The sequence below is a fragment of the Bacillus rossius genome, chromosome 12 (assembly GCF_032445375.1).
Source record: "Bacillus rossius redtenbacheri isolate Brsri chromosome 12, Brsri_v3, whole genome shotgun sequence".
In the NCBI taxonomy this organism is placed as follows: Eukaryota; Metazoa; Arthropoda; class Insecta; order Phasmatodea; family Bacillidae; genus Bacillus; species Bacillus rossius.
Window position 1 is genome coordinate 11,510,361 of NC_086339.1, and position 16,075 is coordinate 11,526,435.

The following is a 16,075-nucleotide window of genomic DNA, read 5'->3' on the forward strand; positions in this document are numbered from 1 at the left end:
TTAAGACTACGTGCGCGCGCTCTATACGGGATGCAACTTAACCAAACATGAATGATGCACTGGCTACAGTTCTATAAGCGGTACAACGTGGCGACGCAGACGATCTCATAAAGGAAATAACGTTTAAAAACGTCTTTAAAATAAAATTTACACGTCAGACAGTAGGAGGAGCGTGCCAGTTTTAGGACAGCGTAAACAAAGAAACAGGTGGTTGTCTAGCGCGTGTCCGGGGTGGGTGTGGCAAGAGGTGGGCGTTGCCGGGAGCCCCGTGGTGCCACGCGCTCAGACAACCACCTGTTTCTTTGTTTACACTGTCCCAAAACCGGCACGCTCCCCCTACTTCAGACAACTACGTATAAATATTAGATTTCTACTTTAAAATACATAATTTTATACGGAAAAGATACCTACACACAGCGCTCTGCATCTACTAGCGGGACCAAAAACATCATGCGAGTTTACGCGAGATGATTTTTCATCCTAATTTTGACGGACTAAAATATGGGTGCGACGATTACGCGAGTGCGACCATTATGGGATAAAAGAGGGTCCGAAGCATGCTAATTTTCTAATAATAGTTTTTGCTTCGTTGTGGTCTTATTAAATAAAAACTAAAAAAAAAAAAGTTAATATCCGTTTAGATAGATACGAGCGTACTTGTGTGTGTTCGACGTGCACTCACCAGCAGTTGTCGAGGCCAATCTTGCCTCGCTCGAGCATGTCCACCAGACGGCCGGGGGTGGCCACCAGCAGGTGGCAGCCGCGGTCCAGCTCGCGCATCTGGTCTCCCACGTTGGCACCCCCGTACCTGCGCACAACCCCCTCACGTGCCTCACGCCACGGCAGCAGTTCATGCACGGCTCAGACACCGTTACAACAGGCAGTATCACTAGTGTAGCTTAGAGTGGGCTTCGGGGGAGACAAATCACTCAGCAGAAAAAAAAAATTTGACATGACCTCCCTAAATAAATAAATGAAACCAATTTTACACGGAAATTTCCACATTGATAATTTTTAGGGATTACTTAACAGTATCATTTTAAATATTTAAATTTTTTGTGGTAATTAAAAGTTTTGGCCTTCTATTACATAATTTTTAAGACTACAGCGAAACCCCTTATTTACGTTACCGTTATTTACGTTTTCCCGTTATTTGCACTATATTCTTCAGGTCCCGTTTGGTTCCCATATAGTCCAATACAATACTTTCCCGCGAATTAAGTCTCAAAAATCGAATCAATCCCGCTATTTACGTCACGTAACAACCATAAACAACCAGAAAATACCGTGGAGCTAGTAGGCAATGAACATTTTAAATAGCAAAATATACATATTTTATAACATGAAAAGTTGCTTTTATTTCTAAACATGTAATAATTTAAGCCTAGGCGTGTAAAAGTACGAGTAATTATAGCAGGAGACAATCTAAAATGCACGAGGGAAAAACGTAAACTCATGAATGTACAAACATGGCTGCTTGTAAGTTCTGATACTGTATTTATGTCACAACTTAGCCGAAATACTGGTACGAGACATAAACTTCACAAGATAAAATGAGCGGTGTCTTGGTAACTGTTTTATACGTCTTTTATAATTTGGGAAGTGTTGTACAGTTGACGCCATATTTTTTAAACTAACCATTTATTTCTGGGGATCGTAAATAATTAATTATTGGTATCAAGACATCATGATAAACGTAAACTTGAACATGTCACGGCAGCGAGAAAACTGGTGCGTATACCAATAAACTGGTATTAGAACTGGATAAAATTGGTACACGGGAGGTGGAGCTTATATTTTTTTCCGCTAAGCTCGCATCTATTGGTTGGCGGCTGATGGCGTCATGAGTCTGGGCGGAGCATAGAGTGCGCATGCGCCGCCGCGTCGTTACAGCAGCTGACCGAGTACAATGACCTTTCTCCGCGTTTGGCGCGCTATTGACGGTAAATATTCAACAATTTGCGGCCTTTTCTTAAAAAAATTTTTACTGTGAGCAATGTGTATGTAGCCCGTATTTGTTATAAACCCTGCCGGTTGCAACTGTATTTATAATTTGGAGAGGCAAATAATCTTGAACAGCCAAAAAAGCAAGCAGAAGAAAATTTCAAATTTATTTTTAGGAAGTAATCAGAAAAACATTTTGGCTTTCATTCTATTTTTTATTTTTGTCAAATGTGGTAAATTAATAATGGATTAAATACTAAAGTAAAATTTGTTGTTAGTGTGTTTGTACCTGCATTGTAGTATGTGCTATTAAACAAAAGGAAAAAAATTCTAAATAAGGTAAACTGTACTCCTTTTTATACTTTTCCCTTTATTTACACTTTCCCGCTTTTTACACTTTTTTACTTTGTCCCCATGAAAAGTGCAAATAAGGGGTTTTGCTGTATAATTATTCTGCTTATTATAGGTACATTATCCTTATAAAAAAAAAACAGCTAAATACTACTCCAGAATTACTGAAATGAAATTCCAATAGGTTAACTTCAAACACTCAAAAAATATTTTAATTATAAATGTCACATGGATGAAGAATGCACTGGCAATATCTTCTTCCAATGCTGTTAAATTATTACCTCCTCAACATCTATTTATGAAACATTAATAGCAAGTCAGCGGGTATACTCACACAACGCAGGGGCGTAAACGTGAGCGGTACGCGAACTTGCGCGCTTCGTCGAAGATTTGGGTGGCGAGTTCTCGTGTGGGTGCCAACACCAAACCCAGGGGAAACTGTTTACGTCGGCCATATCCCTGCCGAAAAAACAAAAGCACATAAAACTTAACCAAATGCTCCAAACTTGTTGAGCCCAGTACACTGCACAGACTAAATAATTTTGTGATTAATACAGAGAAGTGATACTCAAAGAGAAGCAAAACAAGGCTACTAAAAATATAGCTTTTCTACTATTCCTGGGCACAACCCCATATAATTATGAACATGATCACCTGACAAATAGTTGTCAAAATATTTTTTGCAACGGCAATATAATTTAGAAAGAAAATAATTTTTATCTTCTTTTTTACATTCATAATGGTAATGCAGCAACCCTGCCATTAAATTGTGTCATCAAGCATAATTATAACACATCCTGTAAAAATAATCTTGTTCTTACAGAAGCAAGCCAAATATTAATCACTTAAGTTTACAAGGGTTAAGATAAGTATGTATTTTTATTGTCCATTTTGCCATTACTTTAATAGCAATCTTCAATATTCATGGCAGAATTTTGCATAGTCATATTACTGCTTTGAATTTTTTTTATGGAAACATTTAGAAATTAATATTTATTATTTATTTTTTAATAAATATTTAAAACAGTTGTTCAGTTTTAAAAATTGTTTTGAAGATTCATTATCTAAATCAATACTTCTATTTCTTAGGTAGTTGAACTTGATTTTACCTCTTTTGTTTATGAAAACTTGTTTGAAAAGTACTACTGAAATCTGGATGTAATACGAACGGGCCATTAACCAGTCTTAGTGTAAGGGAACAGATAGGTGGGGGGGGGGGGGGGGGGGGGGGACTTTGCACTTAATTTTCTACCTCACCATCTAAAACAGCTTATCAAGCTGTTTGTTACTTTAGAGAAGAGAATAGAGCAATGATGGAATAAAAAAAAGGGAAAAGAGAGGGTAAGGAAGTACCCCGAGAAAAAAAAAAACCACTGACAGCATTTCTGCCACCTTTCCCACCTCTGAACATTATAAAAATGACCCCACCCAGAACGATCCTGCATCAGCGAGTGATCTGACCCACTCGACCGCAGAGTAAAGTGTGTTACCACTGGTCAAACACCCACTACCGTGAGCTCCGCAACACATACATTGCTGACCTTGCCGCTGATCTGCTGCGGACCGCGCTCGTACATCTGGTTGAGGATCGGCACGAGAAAGGCGGCCGTCTTGCCCGAGCCCGTCTGCGCGCACGCCATCACGTCGCGCCGCCCCATGATGATCGGGATGGCGTACTTCTGCACGGGCGTCGGCTTGTCGTAGCGTGCCAGCGCTATGTTGTTCGAGATTATCTCAGTCATCTTGATGTCATCAAACTGCAAGCGAGAAAAAAAATTTAACCATTGAAGTAAACCTCCTTACCGCCAACAAAACTAAATATATTACTAGCAAAAACCCTAAAAACTGTTACCTATATTGTAAAAAAAAAAATGTTCAAAAGTTGGAATATGTTAATTCTATTTAAGGACAATTTTTTTAAAATTATTTATCCATTAATTCTATCATATTCTAGGAAGAAATTATAGTTTAAGCTAAATTTTACGAACATTTGTACTATCATGACTAGTTTATTTATGCTTCCTGTTATCAGCAAACATTAGGCCAAGCAAATGTAACCCGTTGTGGCCAAATAAATAGTCGCAATCGCTCTACTACTATGCAACTCATTTTGATTGAAAAACAAATGAACAAACATTTCAGATTCCAGAGTAAACGAGTAGAAATGCGTTTGTAATAGTGCTGTCGTCAACAACGGGAACGCATTATTAGGCTACACACACAATGTATTGGATTTTTCTGAAAATTGCAGTTAGCAAAAATTTTCTGGATCATTAAGAAGAGTAACTTGATATGGAAAATAATGCAAATAAAAACTGAAAAGAAATGATGGCTAGGTTAGCTACATTAAAAGATTACCCCCCCCCCCCCCCTCCATAAAAAAAAACATGTTACAAACCCTTTACTTTCTTCAAGGGGTGTGCACGACATAAAAACACAAGAACAGGACAAAAAATTGAACGATAAAAGTATGCAGCTGACTTGCCGTATTTACCCGAATCTAAGACGACCTTGAATCCAAGACGACCCCCAATTTACAGCCTCATGTTTTCAGGAAAAAAATTTTTTATTGTATTAAACACATGCCAACAAATTAGATATAAAATTGAAAATGTGAATGTTACAAAGGATTTCAACCACCACTTTTGAAATACTGTTAACAGTTTTGTGTACAAACAGAAATAAATACCTATATGGCTGGTACTGTAACTGTTGGAAACTGTTGAGTTTCATTATGCTGATGCATGTTTTTGTACAAGAAACTAGTCTATAAGATGGGCGCCATCTTGTGCTATAGAACATTCCAAAAACATCGGCCATAACATGTTGCAGTCAGTAACTACTGCACAACCCAAAAACATTGTCCTTAAAATAGGTATGTTAACCTAAAAATCAGTGTATCTGAATCTAAGGCGACCCCTTTGTTTAGAATTATAAATTATGGTAAAAAATGTCATCTTAGATTCGGGTATATACGGTAACCAAACCAACTTATCACTTTACAGTAGGCGTCTGCGAGCAGAAGATTTTCACTTCGAGTCGAGCTCGAGCGAGTTTGCTAAAATACTCGCGAGTATCGAGTCGAGTTCGAGTTTTTTTTTTTTTTAAGTTTATTGCACATAAATTTACTGTGATGGAGTAATAAAATGTGAGAACTTTTGAGAAAAATATGGAAATAAAAAAAGAAACCATTATCATTGTTTGCCTACTAAATAGATAGACCTACATTAGAGGTCTGCGAGCCTAAGAATTTTACTTTGAGCCAAGCTCGAGCGAGCCTACTTGAAAGTTCTCGAAGCTTGAGCTTTTGTGATACAGTTACACTTTTGGGAAATTATTTTTACCTTAAACTTAGTAGGTATAATGTTTGAATAAAGTATTAAAATGAAGTGGGCTTATTAATTTTGGGTAACTATTTACAGAGTGCTTTTATAATTTGCACTGCTAGGAAAAAAAACATGTTTTCCATTGAATCTAACCTGTTTCCATTGGTTCATTAGTAACTGATATCATCCAACTAACATAACCACAGTTTACAAGTACGTATATGTTTGTGTAAATGTAACATATCTTTGGAATAATTTCATCCTTGTCAATTTTTCTGGAGTCCTTACTGAGCTTCAACTAACTGAGCACCAAAAATCATGTTGTTTGAAAAGTACATTCACATTGTTTCAACATTTCCACTTTTCGGCACAAAAATTCTGAGAGAGATTGTCATAGAGTATAAAATTCTGTTCTTCAATCTATCATGCAGAAAAATAATTTGTTCTGCACGTTCAGGAGTTAAATTAGCTCTACGATTGGAGATGGTGTTTACAGCAGAACAGAAGCGTCTCTCGCTGGCAACCTGTGTGGCTGGAATTCTTTAGTAAAATTCTTGGTAAATATGTAGAGTCGCGGTATAAGCGGAAAAAAAATGCTAAAATTCTGAAAATACTTTTATTCTATGCTCTTTCACTTCCTCTTTTCAAATCAACCGGCGGAGATAAGAAATTCCAAACACTTTAGGAATATCGAATTTTTAAATTTTCATCACAATACCTGGGTATTCATGCGGCGATCAACATTGTTTCTGGTTTACGAGTATCTATTATGTTTCTTATTGGACAATTTTGTCACGTGACAGTTCCGTGATTGGCCAGTATTCAAATGAACCAATACGTGATTATTTATTTATTTATTAATGTTCCGTCGGAGGTATCGCGACGTAGGTGAACGACTACATCATTTCCTTCTAATGGCAAAGGAAATGTACCCGCCTCCAACTTAGGTAGGTTTTTAACGTTTCTAATTTTAAAGTCTTATTTATTTGGATATTGTTGCGCAAGTAATAAGTAACAAAAATATTTTACGTGAGTTGTTAATGTTAATCATTTGTCCGGGTTTGTTAGGTCAGGTCAGTTACATTATAAATACTTTAAAACTAAAGAACCATTGAAATTAATTCACATTATTTTTTATGTCCGCTTAGTTTGAAAGTATTAATAATGTAACTGACCTGACCTAATCGACCATTTTATTTATTAAACATTCACGAACACACGGCAAAATAACAAAAATGGTGTCGGTCTAATGGTTGTACAGGTGTTGTATTGCAAAATTAAAAAATTCTATAGCTCCTAAAGTATTTCGAATTTCTTATCTCCGCCGGTTTTAATGAAAAGAGGAAGTGAAAGAGCATATAATAAAAGTAATTTCGGATTTTTAGAATTTTTTTTTCGCAAATACTGCTACTCTACATGTTCAAAATTAAAAAATTGTATATCTCCTAAAGTATTTGGAATTTCTTATCTCCGCCGGTTGATTTGAAAATAGGAAGTGAAAGAGCATAGAATAAAAGTATTTTCGGATTTTTAGCATTTTTTTCCGCATATACCGTTACTCTACATATTTACCAAATTGTTTAACCTCAAAATTAGTGTCAAATATCTGTAACTTGTCATTAAGTTTAATCAATTTAAAGTAATAAAAATAGAAGCATTTTACTTAATTCAATTTACACATGCAAAAAAAACTTACGCACAATAAACCTACATGGAAATTAAAGTCTTTTTCAATGTCCTGTAGTCTGAAATATGTTTACTCATGTCATCAAATGTAGAGCTGTACTGAAGAAGCCGATTTTGCCAATATTTAGTTGAATCGGCATTTCTGCCAACTTCCAATACTCTTGTTAATTTTCGGCCGATATTACTAAAAAACGAAAGAGACTGCCATAACCTAAAAATCCACGAGTACCCTTTTCACTTTTCGTAGTAGTACTGCATTCTTTCAGATCACATTATTTCTTAGCAACATGTGCCAACCGTACAAATCAATATTTAACATCCTTTTTTTTTTTCAATAATGTTCTTTAATTTTAATATGTCCTAAATAAATACATTACCATCACGGTAAATACACATCTCGGTTATTACGGCAACTATAGTGCAAATGTGGTAACTATCATGCTTCTGCAGTAGTTATGGTATCTACAAAGAATCTTTAGTTCTTTTTATGGTAATTATCTTAAGATAACTATTGGAATTGTACTGTAGTTATGGTACATCATCCATATTTATTCGTAAGTTGTTGTTCATTTGTCTTTTCTTCATATTTATATTTACGTGCGCCATTACTGGCAGGAACTTTCATAAAAATTTTAAACGGGACTTTATATCACACATTTAATGGCGTAAATGATGAGACCCCGGACAATTTAAACGCTTTTTACAGTAAAATGCGGGAAATCTTTCCGCATAAAGCGGGAAATACTTCCGCATAAAGCAGTAAAGTGATACATTAATGCTATGCGGAAAATTAAAGAAGTAAAAAAAATTAATCACGGAAATTCGTAAATCCCGGGTACGTAAAAATGATGTGTTCATGTAAATGGTCGATCATGTTACATTATAAAGTAAAGGATAATAGTGTTGTAAGACTTTTATTCCGATATAATGAGAGTCTTTTTTTTTATAGGCACAGTGCAAGTAGAGCTCGCTCGAATTTCGAGTTGTTGAAAAGACACGAGCTCGAGTTCGAGTATTACTAAAAAACTCGACTCGAAACTCGAATTTCGAGTACTCGCAGGTGTCTACTTTACAGTATTACTTGTCTAACTTCCAAGAAGTTCAGCACTTGTACTCACAGATGAGATGTGCTGAGGCACGTTGTCCCCGGTGGCCTCAACGGGGATGTCCTCGTACTTGTTGAAGTTGATGCCGGTGTTGCCGGTGCCGAACAGCTCGAACTCCAGCCGCTCGTCGCGAGCGGACAGGACGGTCCAGTCCGCCTCCCCGCCGTGCGAGCGGCCCCCTCCCCCTCCGCCGCCTCCGCCCCGCCCCGACGGGGGAGGCTCCTGCCAGCGGTCGTTGCGTGCGGGGGGAGGGTCGCTGCGGTCCGGCCACCTGCCCCCTCCTCCCCCGCCGCCGCCCCCGCCGCCACGGCCCCAGTCACCGTCCCGGTCGCGGTCCCTGCAGCCCCACACAGGCGCGATCAGCACACCACACGGAGATGGGGTGAGACGGGGTGTGGAGGGTGGGGAAAACTGTGAAGTACCTTCAGAAAACCCACAGCCCACGGCAAAGTCTGCCACATTTCCCACTATCGAAAATTCCTGGATCGACCTGGCCGGGAATCAAAACCCATTGATAGGAGAGTGTTCTAACCACACAACCGCCACACTTCCACCTATGTTTAGTAACACGAGAAAAAAAAAAAAAAGAAATAAGGTTTTAGTTATGTTGAAATATAAAAAAAGACGACTCATGATACCAAGTGGCCTGCTGGCTCGCACTCACCTGTTGCCGCCAGAGCGGTAGCTTCCGCCCTGCTCCACGCCATTCGAGTCACGCCAGCCGCGAAAACCACCTCCGCCACCGCCGCCGCCGCCGCCGCCACCATAGTCGCGACTAGGTGGACCACCTGGCAACACGCACACACCTCTCTCAGAACACTTGTGCTGGACAAACCACTAAAACAACTGTCTAATGAAAGTTTTAAAAGGTAGGGAGGTACATACTAGTGATGTGTCCGTTCTATTTTTTTTCCCCTGGTTCTCTGTTCTCGGTTCTCAGTTTTAGGTTAACCTCCATACAATTTCAAGTCACACCAAAGATACGGTATGCCCTAATAAATGGTGTGTGTGATAACAGGACTTATCAGCCCCCTTTAACCATAATTAGACCACAAACAAGCAACCTAGCTCCAAGTAGCACAGTTGTTTCTCATGTCACTAGTTGCAATTATATATAAAAAAAATTAATCCCACTTATAACAACATATTTGCAGAGAAGCAAATTTTAATACTCAAAGTCCCCCACACAAGTACCAGTAATGGATAAAATGCAATGTATACTCCTTGAACAAAAAAAAAAATTTGTGTCATAACTCACCCCTGGAAAAGCCTCGGCTCTGGCCACCGCGGAAGTCTCGGTCACGGTCGTCCCGAGCGTCTCGTCTGTCGTACTGCGAATCTCCGCCACGGCCCTCGTAATCTCCTGGGGAAAACACATGGGTATAGACAGACATTTGGTGAAAGGAGCAGCAGATGAATGAATAATAAAATAAGGCATAACATCTCAACATCGTGATCATTTAAAGACGAGGCGTGATGAGATGAAAATGGGACACGGACAGAATTTCCATAAAAAATAAAATGGTCACTGACGTTTTGTGCAATGTAAAAGAAATTCAGTCAAACAACATTTTCCTTTCACCGGGAAGCTAATTCACTTATTTAGATACAATTTACATAAAACAATGGGTAAATATGTTAAAAATTAGTAAAAATATCATTGCCTTAAACTATTATAGCATAACTGCCACTAGAAACTTTCAATATTTATCACATCCATAATACACAGTTTTTGTTTGATAACTAAAAACAATAAAGCCATGTACTAAAATAAAATATGTGATTCAGCTAGTAATGTAGAAATAATAATGAGAATATTGATTTTTTTTAATGTCTAATTTCATGCATCACAATCGAGACAATGGAATAACCCTGTAGACACCTCCATAAAAATAATTTTTATAAGCCACTTCATTTTACCAAATGATGGATTATAAATCACCTTAACTTGAGTACCGAGCGTTAAATTACATTTATTACAAATACTTAATTTATTTCTAAAAAAAAATATGCAAGTTTAATTAATAAAGCATTCTAGAAACCCAATTTGTTTAGATATAAACTTTTAGTCATCGTGGAATCAAAAAATTTCACTTTATAATTGCAACAGAACTTTTATTGACACTAATAAAAAAAGTCCTCAGATATACTGCTTACAAAAAAAAATACATAAAGGATTTGTGGTAACTTTTTATAAAATAAAATCTTGTCAGTTTTGCTACAAACCCATATTTTTATTTTAATGTCGAAAAATAATTGGTACTCTACAGCACACAGTAATCAGTTATAACCATACAAACACTATGGCCATCACATGAATAAAGTATTTACTTTCTCTGGCCGACGTAAAATTTGACTAATTTAATCTTTTAAAAAAAAGTACACATGATAGAAGTGAAACTTCTTTGACAATTCAAACCTCGACTCGTAAGTATGTTGTAAGGGGTAAAATGGCAGAGAGAGAAAAAGAGAAGGCAATTTTCTAAATAAACATGAATTAACAAAGTGATTACTCACTTCAAGATAAGCTCAAGAGCCGTTGTGCTGTCCTCTGCTCAAATACTTCCTTACTAGATGCTAGCAAGTCAGGGTGGCGTCAGACACAGGCGGGTCCCTACCGCCGCGACCCGCCTGTCCCTGCAGCGTGGCGGGGTTCAACCTGAGCCGCACGCCGCCACGTGGAGCCCGCTCAAGGGAACGAGGCCCGTCCGCAACACATTCGCTTTCTTTTCGCGTCAGAAACGTTTCACAGCAATGTTTCGCGAAGACGTTGCATGACGATTCTGACTTGGAATTTTACCCCCATAGCTAGAGACCTGCAAAATTTGCAGTTTCGATGGCCTTCAGGATAGACTGCACATACCCCTGTACACTCATTGGCTGCCGACTTGTAAGTCATCTCAGCTGGTTTGTCTGTGATTCGATCCTTCTTTGGTTGAGGGTTTATAACTGGTTGAGATTCGTCCAGATGAACAGTAAGCCAATAGCAAAATCATCTAAGAGGTATATGTGTTTGAATTCTAGCCTATCACTGAATGAATCCGCGAATTTTGCAGGTCTCTACCCATCGCTCCCAAAAGAAGTTTCACTTCAAAAACATGTGGGCATGCGTACTGAAGTCATAATGTTTCACAAAATGAGCAGACACCCAGTGTTGCAGCCAGGCACGGCGAGGCGAGGCAGCAGCTGACGGGGCTTACCGGTTGGTGCGGCAGGCGCAGCCTTGTTGCGAAGATGAGGAGGTACGTAGCGGCCACCGGACTGCTGGTGGCCACCTTCCAAGTCCAGACCAGCAAACTGCAACACGCAACACGCCACACGCCGCGGTGAGCACGGGTGCTCACTCCCAGCCTCGCAGTGCTTACCAGCCGTGTTCCAGCCCCTCGTCACGCGCGCCACACGACCAGGCATTTCGGGCGACGTGCACCCCACAAAGAAACAGTAACAGGCAAAAAAAAAAAAATCATGTGACAACTAGAGTGATTCACTCTAACCAAGGCAACCTGAGATGGTCTAGGGACAGGCAAACTGAGAGGAGCGCTAACTGATTGATGTAGTTTTAAATGGACCTATTTAACTAAATAAAAGTCAGTTACATTAAAAAATAAAAATTTTGAAAATTCTATTGAACTGTTATCATAGCTGATTTTTTCTACTACAAGAAGAAACTAATAAGTGTGTCAAGGAAGTTATATTGTAACCCTGGCCTCCAGTGTGCACTGGTTCGTAAATCAAATGTATTTTAAGTGTACAGGTATAAATGAGTGACATGCGTCCCATTGAACATTTGGTTTTACCGAAATTTTAAGCTACCGGTTGTTTGGACTTGTAAATATTGTGTGTAATTTAGTGTATAGTGTTTGAAATATTTGAATTTGAACTTCCAGCGCTGCTTGCCAGTTGGCTGCCTGCCGAGGTGGGTAGCCCTGCAGCTTCCGGCAACGAAGCAACAGTTGTCGTTGAACCATTGTGGCTGTAAGTTGTGCTATCGTGCACGCTTGCTGCCAATCGAGTTGTTTGCAAGTGCATCGTCATTAATTGTGTCGTTTTATCTGGATTTTACAGTCTCGTACGTCTCTAGACAAAACACCGGTAAAAGAGTAAAGTTTCTAGATGAACTGTAGCTTAAAACATTTTTATAATTAAATTTTTTTTTGGTAATTTTAGCTAATACTTCTTTGAGATGCATGCCCAAGTCATTAGCAATGTATTTAACTTGTTATATTATTTTTAGTATTTTTCCTTGTGTATTTTTAATGAGTATTTTTGTGGGTGCTCACAGGTTAAAGATCTGTAATAATTTTAGTTTATAGCATGGTTTAAGACAATTTTTATATTATAATAGCTTCTTATGTTAAGTTATTTAATTACCTACATTGTTTGTCAGGCGCAAGCGGGTCCCTACACCCGCGACCCACCTATACAGGGTTGAACCTGAGCCACACGCCACCACGTGGAGCCCGCTCAAGGGAACATGTTTTCTGCACCGTCTGCAACCCATTCTCCATCTGTTTCCATCAGAAAAGTATTAACAATGTTTCATGAAAATGTTGCATTAAATCGGCCTTGAAATTTTACTCCCAAAAACGCCCAAAGAAAATTCACTTCAAAATTTTTTTAAAGCTATTGCAAAACTTTGTCGTCATAAAACGATTTCACTAAAATAATTGGGGGTAACAACATATACATTTTTTCTGATGTGTTGTGTGTTCAATTAAATTTATTCAGTTACTCAAGTGTTCCAACTTAAATACTTTTTCTATTACACTTGATAAAAAAATTTGTTCCACTAAATTCAAAGCATTGGAAAGCACTTTCGAACATAAGTAGTATAGATGTTTTCATTTTATTTCCTCATGAAGCACCTGCAGCAAAAGTTTGCCAATCGAATTCTAACTATCTCAGTATTAAATGTTTTCTTGCCAGACATATGCTGCACGCTAACTGCTATTGGTGAAGAGTCAGGCAAGTATTCATAATCAACAATTTGCTTGACAGCATCATGGACACTCTTTGGAGTATACAAATGAGTTCTGAAAATTAAATTATACATACAGGTCATAGAATAAATTAGGTTATATCATAAGTATAATAAACATATTGAACCCAGGAAAAAAAAGTGTAAATAATGGTGTTACTATAAATGGTGTGTGCCACTGAATTCAGCAATTTATGATTTGATTAGCAACACGCTCTAGGAGATAAATATTTTTAACAGCAAAACTAATCTTTTAAAGAATAATAACAAAAAACTTATATTAAAGTTATTGCTAATTTCCAAACAAATGCAAAATAAATTACACAAATTAATGATAGGTACTTAAAATGTATAAGATAGAAATGTCTCAAATTTAAATAAAACTTAAAATAAAATATTTGTTTGATTTTTAGAGTGAGGGGTCATTATGACAAATCAACACACCCATTTTACCTCACCATCTCAGGTTTTGATGAAATTTTGCACAGATGTTACCTCCATACAGACTAACAAAAATATAAAATTTTAAAATGATATATCCATCCATTTGAAAATATTGCTTTGTAAATTTTTGAATAAAAAAAAACACTCAAATCGCACGACAGGCATATTTTAAAATTACCATAACTCTTCTCCAAATTAAGTTAGAAAGGTGAGACAGGTGTCATTTTGCAGCATTTGGTATGGCCTTTCATGTGATATGTAACACAATAATGTATAGAAAAAAATAATTTTTAAAATTTAAATTTAAAATTTTGGAAAAAGTACATTTTTTAATTTTTTTCCAAAAAATTCTATACATTTTTTTGTACAAATATTAAATTGTCTACAAAGTTTCAAAGTGGAGAGTTAATGGGTTCATAGTAAAATTAATTGAAAACAAAGGCCCTTTTTGTCAAACCTCAGGTTAAATGTTGGCATCAAAGGAAAGCATAACAGAATACAGTAAAATCTTGTAAAATACACCAAAAAAATCAGATATTTATATTCTGTACACTGAAAGTATCTTAAACTGAACAATTTTTTAATTGAATTTTACAGGGAATTTAATTTAAAATGAGAAATACTTTATGCTGAAGTACAATATATGCATGATTCCCCTGCACAATAACTTAAAATGAGAAATAAATTGAAGAAAGGAAATTAGCACTCACATGTTTGATTGCAATTTTCAATTACAGTACATACTTGAAAAATTCCTCAATAGTTTTTAAAAGGATGGTGAAATGTTACTTTCACTTCATCAATTTCTTCGTTTTTCTCCATAACATAAGCTAGCCACCAGTTATTGTCATATACAAATGCAGTATAGCCCTTTACATCTCCTATTTGTGGTTTGTGTAGTGATCTTGTAACAGTTACTTGTGTTGAATGTGTAGCTGCAGAAAATATTTTCACAGTAAATTTTGATGTGCTCGAGTCAACAGGTATAAATGCATGATATTGCTGAGTTCCTTGGATGGTAATTGCCTGATTGAAATGATCTTTTAAAAATATTTCTGACTATGTAATCCTCTTGTGTACTGAAAGTGAAATTAATACCAGAAATATTTTCTACTGCCCATTCATAAAGCTGGAAAGGTGTCAAGATCTGGTTTTCGTAGGGCCGTTGCAAGCTAGCTTTAGCTGCTAATCTCTTAACCGTACCTCCAACTCCATCGCAAGGCCCTTTACCGTGAGCTGTGGCTGAAAAATGCCATTCAGCTGATATGTTGAAGTCTTGCTTGTGAAAACACAAATTGATGAAATTTTTCTTATTTTTATATTGGGCAGCAGACCCATCTGAAAAGTAAAAGAACTTATGAGGAACGTTTTTAAATTTTGTAATCAAAAAAGCAACCAAATTTCTTTGAAATGTGTAAACAGCAACTGCATTGTGCTCTAGGCAGTCAGAAATCACAACGTAGTTCAAATGTTCAATTCTTTTTTCTCCTTTATAATATATCACAAACGGGTGAACTGTGGCATGTCCCTTAGTCCAGTGGTAAGTCTGGGCTTCATTTTGTACAACCATACTGTAGTTTTCTGAAAAGTTGAGTGTGATGGCAAATTCAGATTCTTTTAAATTTTCCTTTAAGTGATTCATGAAAGAGGTCTGTTGTTTTGCAATAAAGTCATGGCGGACTAAGAGTGACAGCTTGTCACAGAGTAAATCTATGAAATCTGCTGATGATTTCTGCAGTGTCTCTAAATTGCAACGGTCAACTGAAATCCACTGCCGAAATGTGATCTTTCGTATCAGGTGCTCTTCAAATGACTTCTCAAGGACGGTCCGTATTGCTGCAGTAGGTACCAGGACAATTTGTACAATGTCCAATATTGCAATCTATTGTTGGTGGATTGCATACCATTTTTGGTAGGCAATGTTTGTAGGTTTTGAATTCTCCATTTGTTAAATCACATAATCTTGCATTTTCAATCATCAATTTGACATTTTGATGGATTGTACATACACACACTGCATGTGTCCCACTAGAACCCGCTAAAATACAAAGCTTTGGACGAAGCTACGCAAATTTTGAAAAAAAAATATTTTAATATTTGGAAATTTCTCCTTGAATAAAGTGTATCCCCTCTTTCAGATTGCATAAAATAAGTCTTTTTGATATATTTTTATTAGGTTCAGTGACTGTTAGTCTTTAACACCAGGCATCGCTCTACTGACTTCATCATTTTCCTAGCCC

The 16,075-nt window shown here is 37.2% G+C and overlaps 1 protein-coding gene across 4 annotated transcripts in view; it reads right to left on the reverse strand.

Moving 5' to 3' along the window:
- Window positions 1-16,075, reverse strand: part of LOC134537524 (ATP-dependent RNA helicase DDX3X) — a 46,229-nt gene that overhangs the window by 19,644 nt on the left and 10,510 nt on the right. For 2 of the 4 annotated variants that reach the window (XM_063378044.1, XM_063378043.1), the window contains exons 2-8: window positions 11,614-11,710; window positions 9,672-9,776; window positions 9,078-9,201; window positions 8,426-8,750; window positions 3,837-4,052; window positions 2,630-2,754; window positions 683-808 (exon numbers count right to left, since the gene is read on the reverse strand). In XM_063378044.1, coding sequence (XP_063234114.1) covers window positions 683-808; window positions 2,630-2,754; window positions 3,837-4,052; window positions 8,426-8,750; window positions 9,078-9,201; window positions 9,672-9,776; window positions 11,614-11,710 — 1,118 coding nt within the window. Of the gene's footprint in view, window positions 1-682; window positions 809-2,629; window positions 2,755-3,827; window positions 4,053-8,425; window positions 8,751-9,077; window positions 9,202-9,671; window positions 9,777-11,613; window positions 11,711-16,075 lie in introns of all 4 variants that reach the window. The other 2 variants (XM_063378042.1, XM_063378041.1) reach the window with 1 other exon arrangement.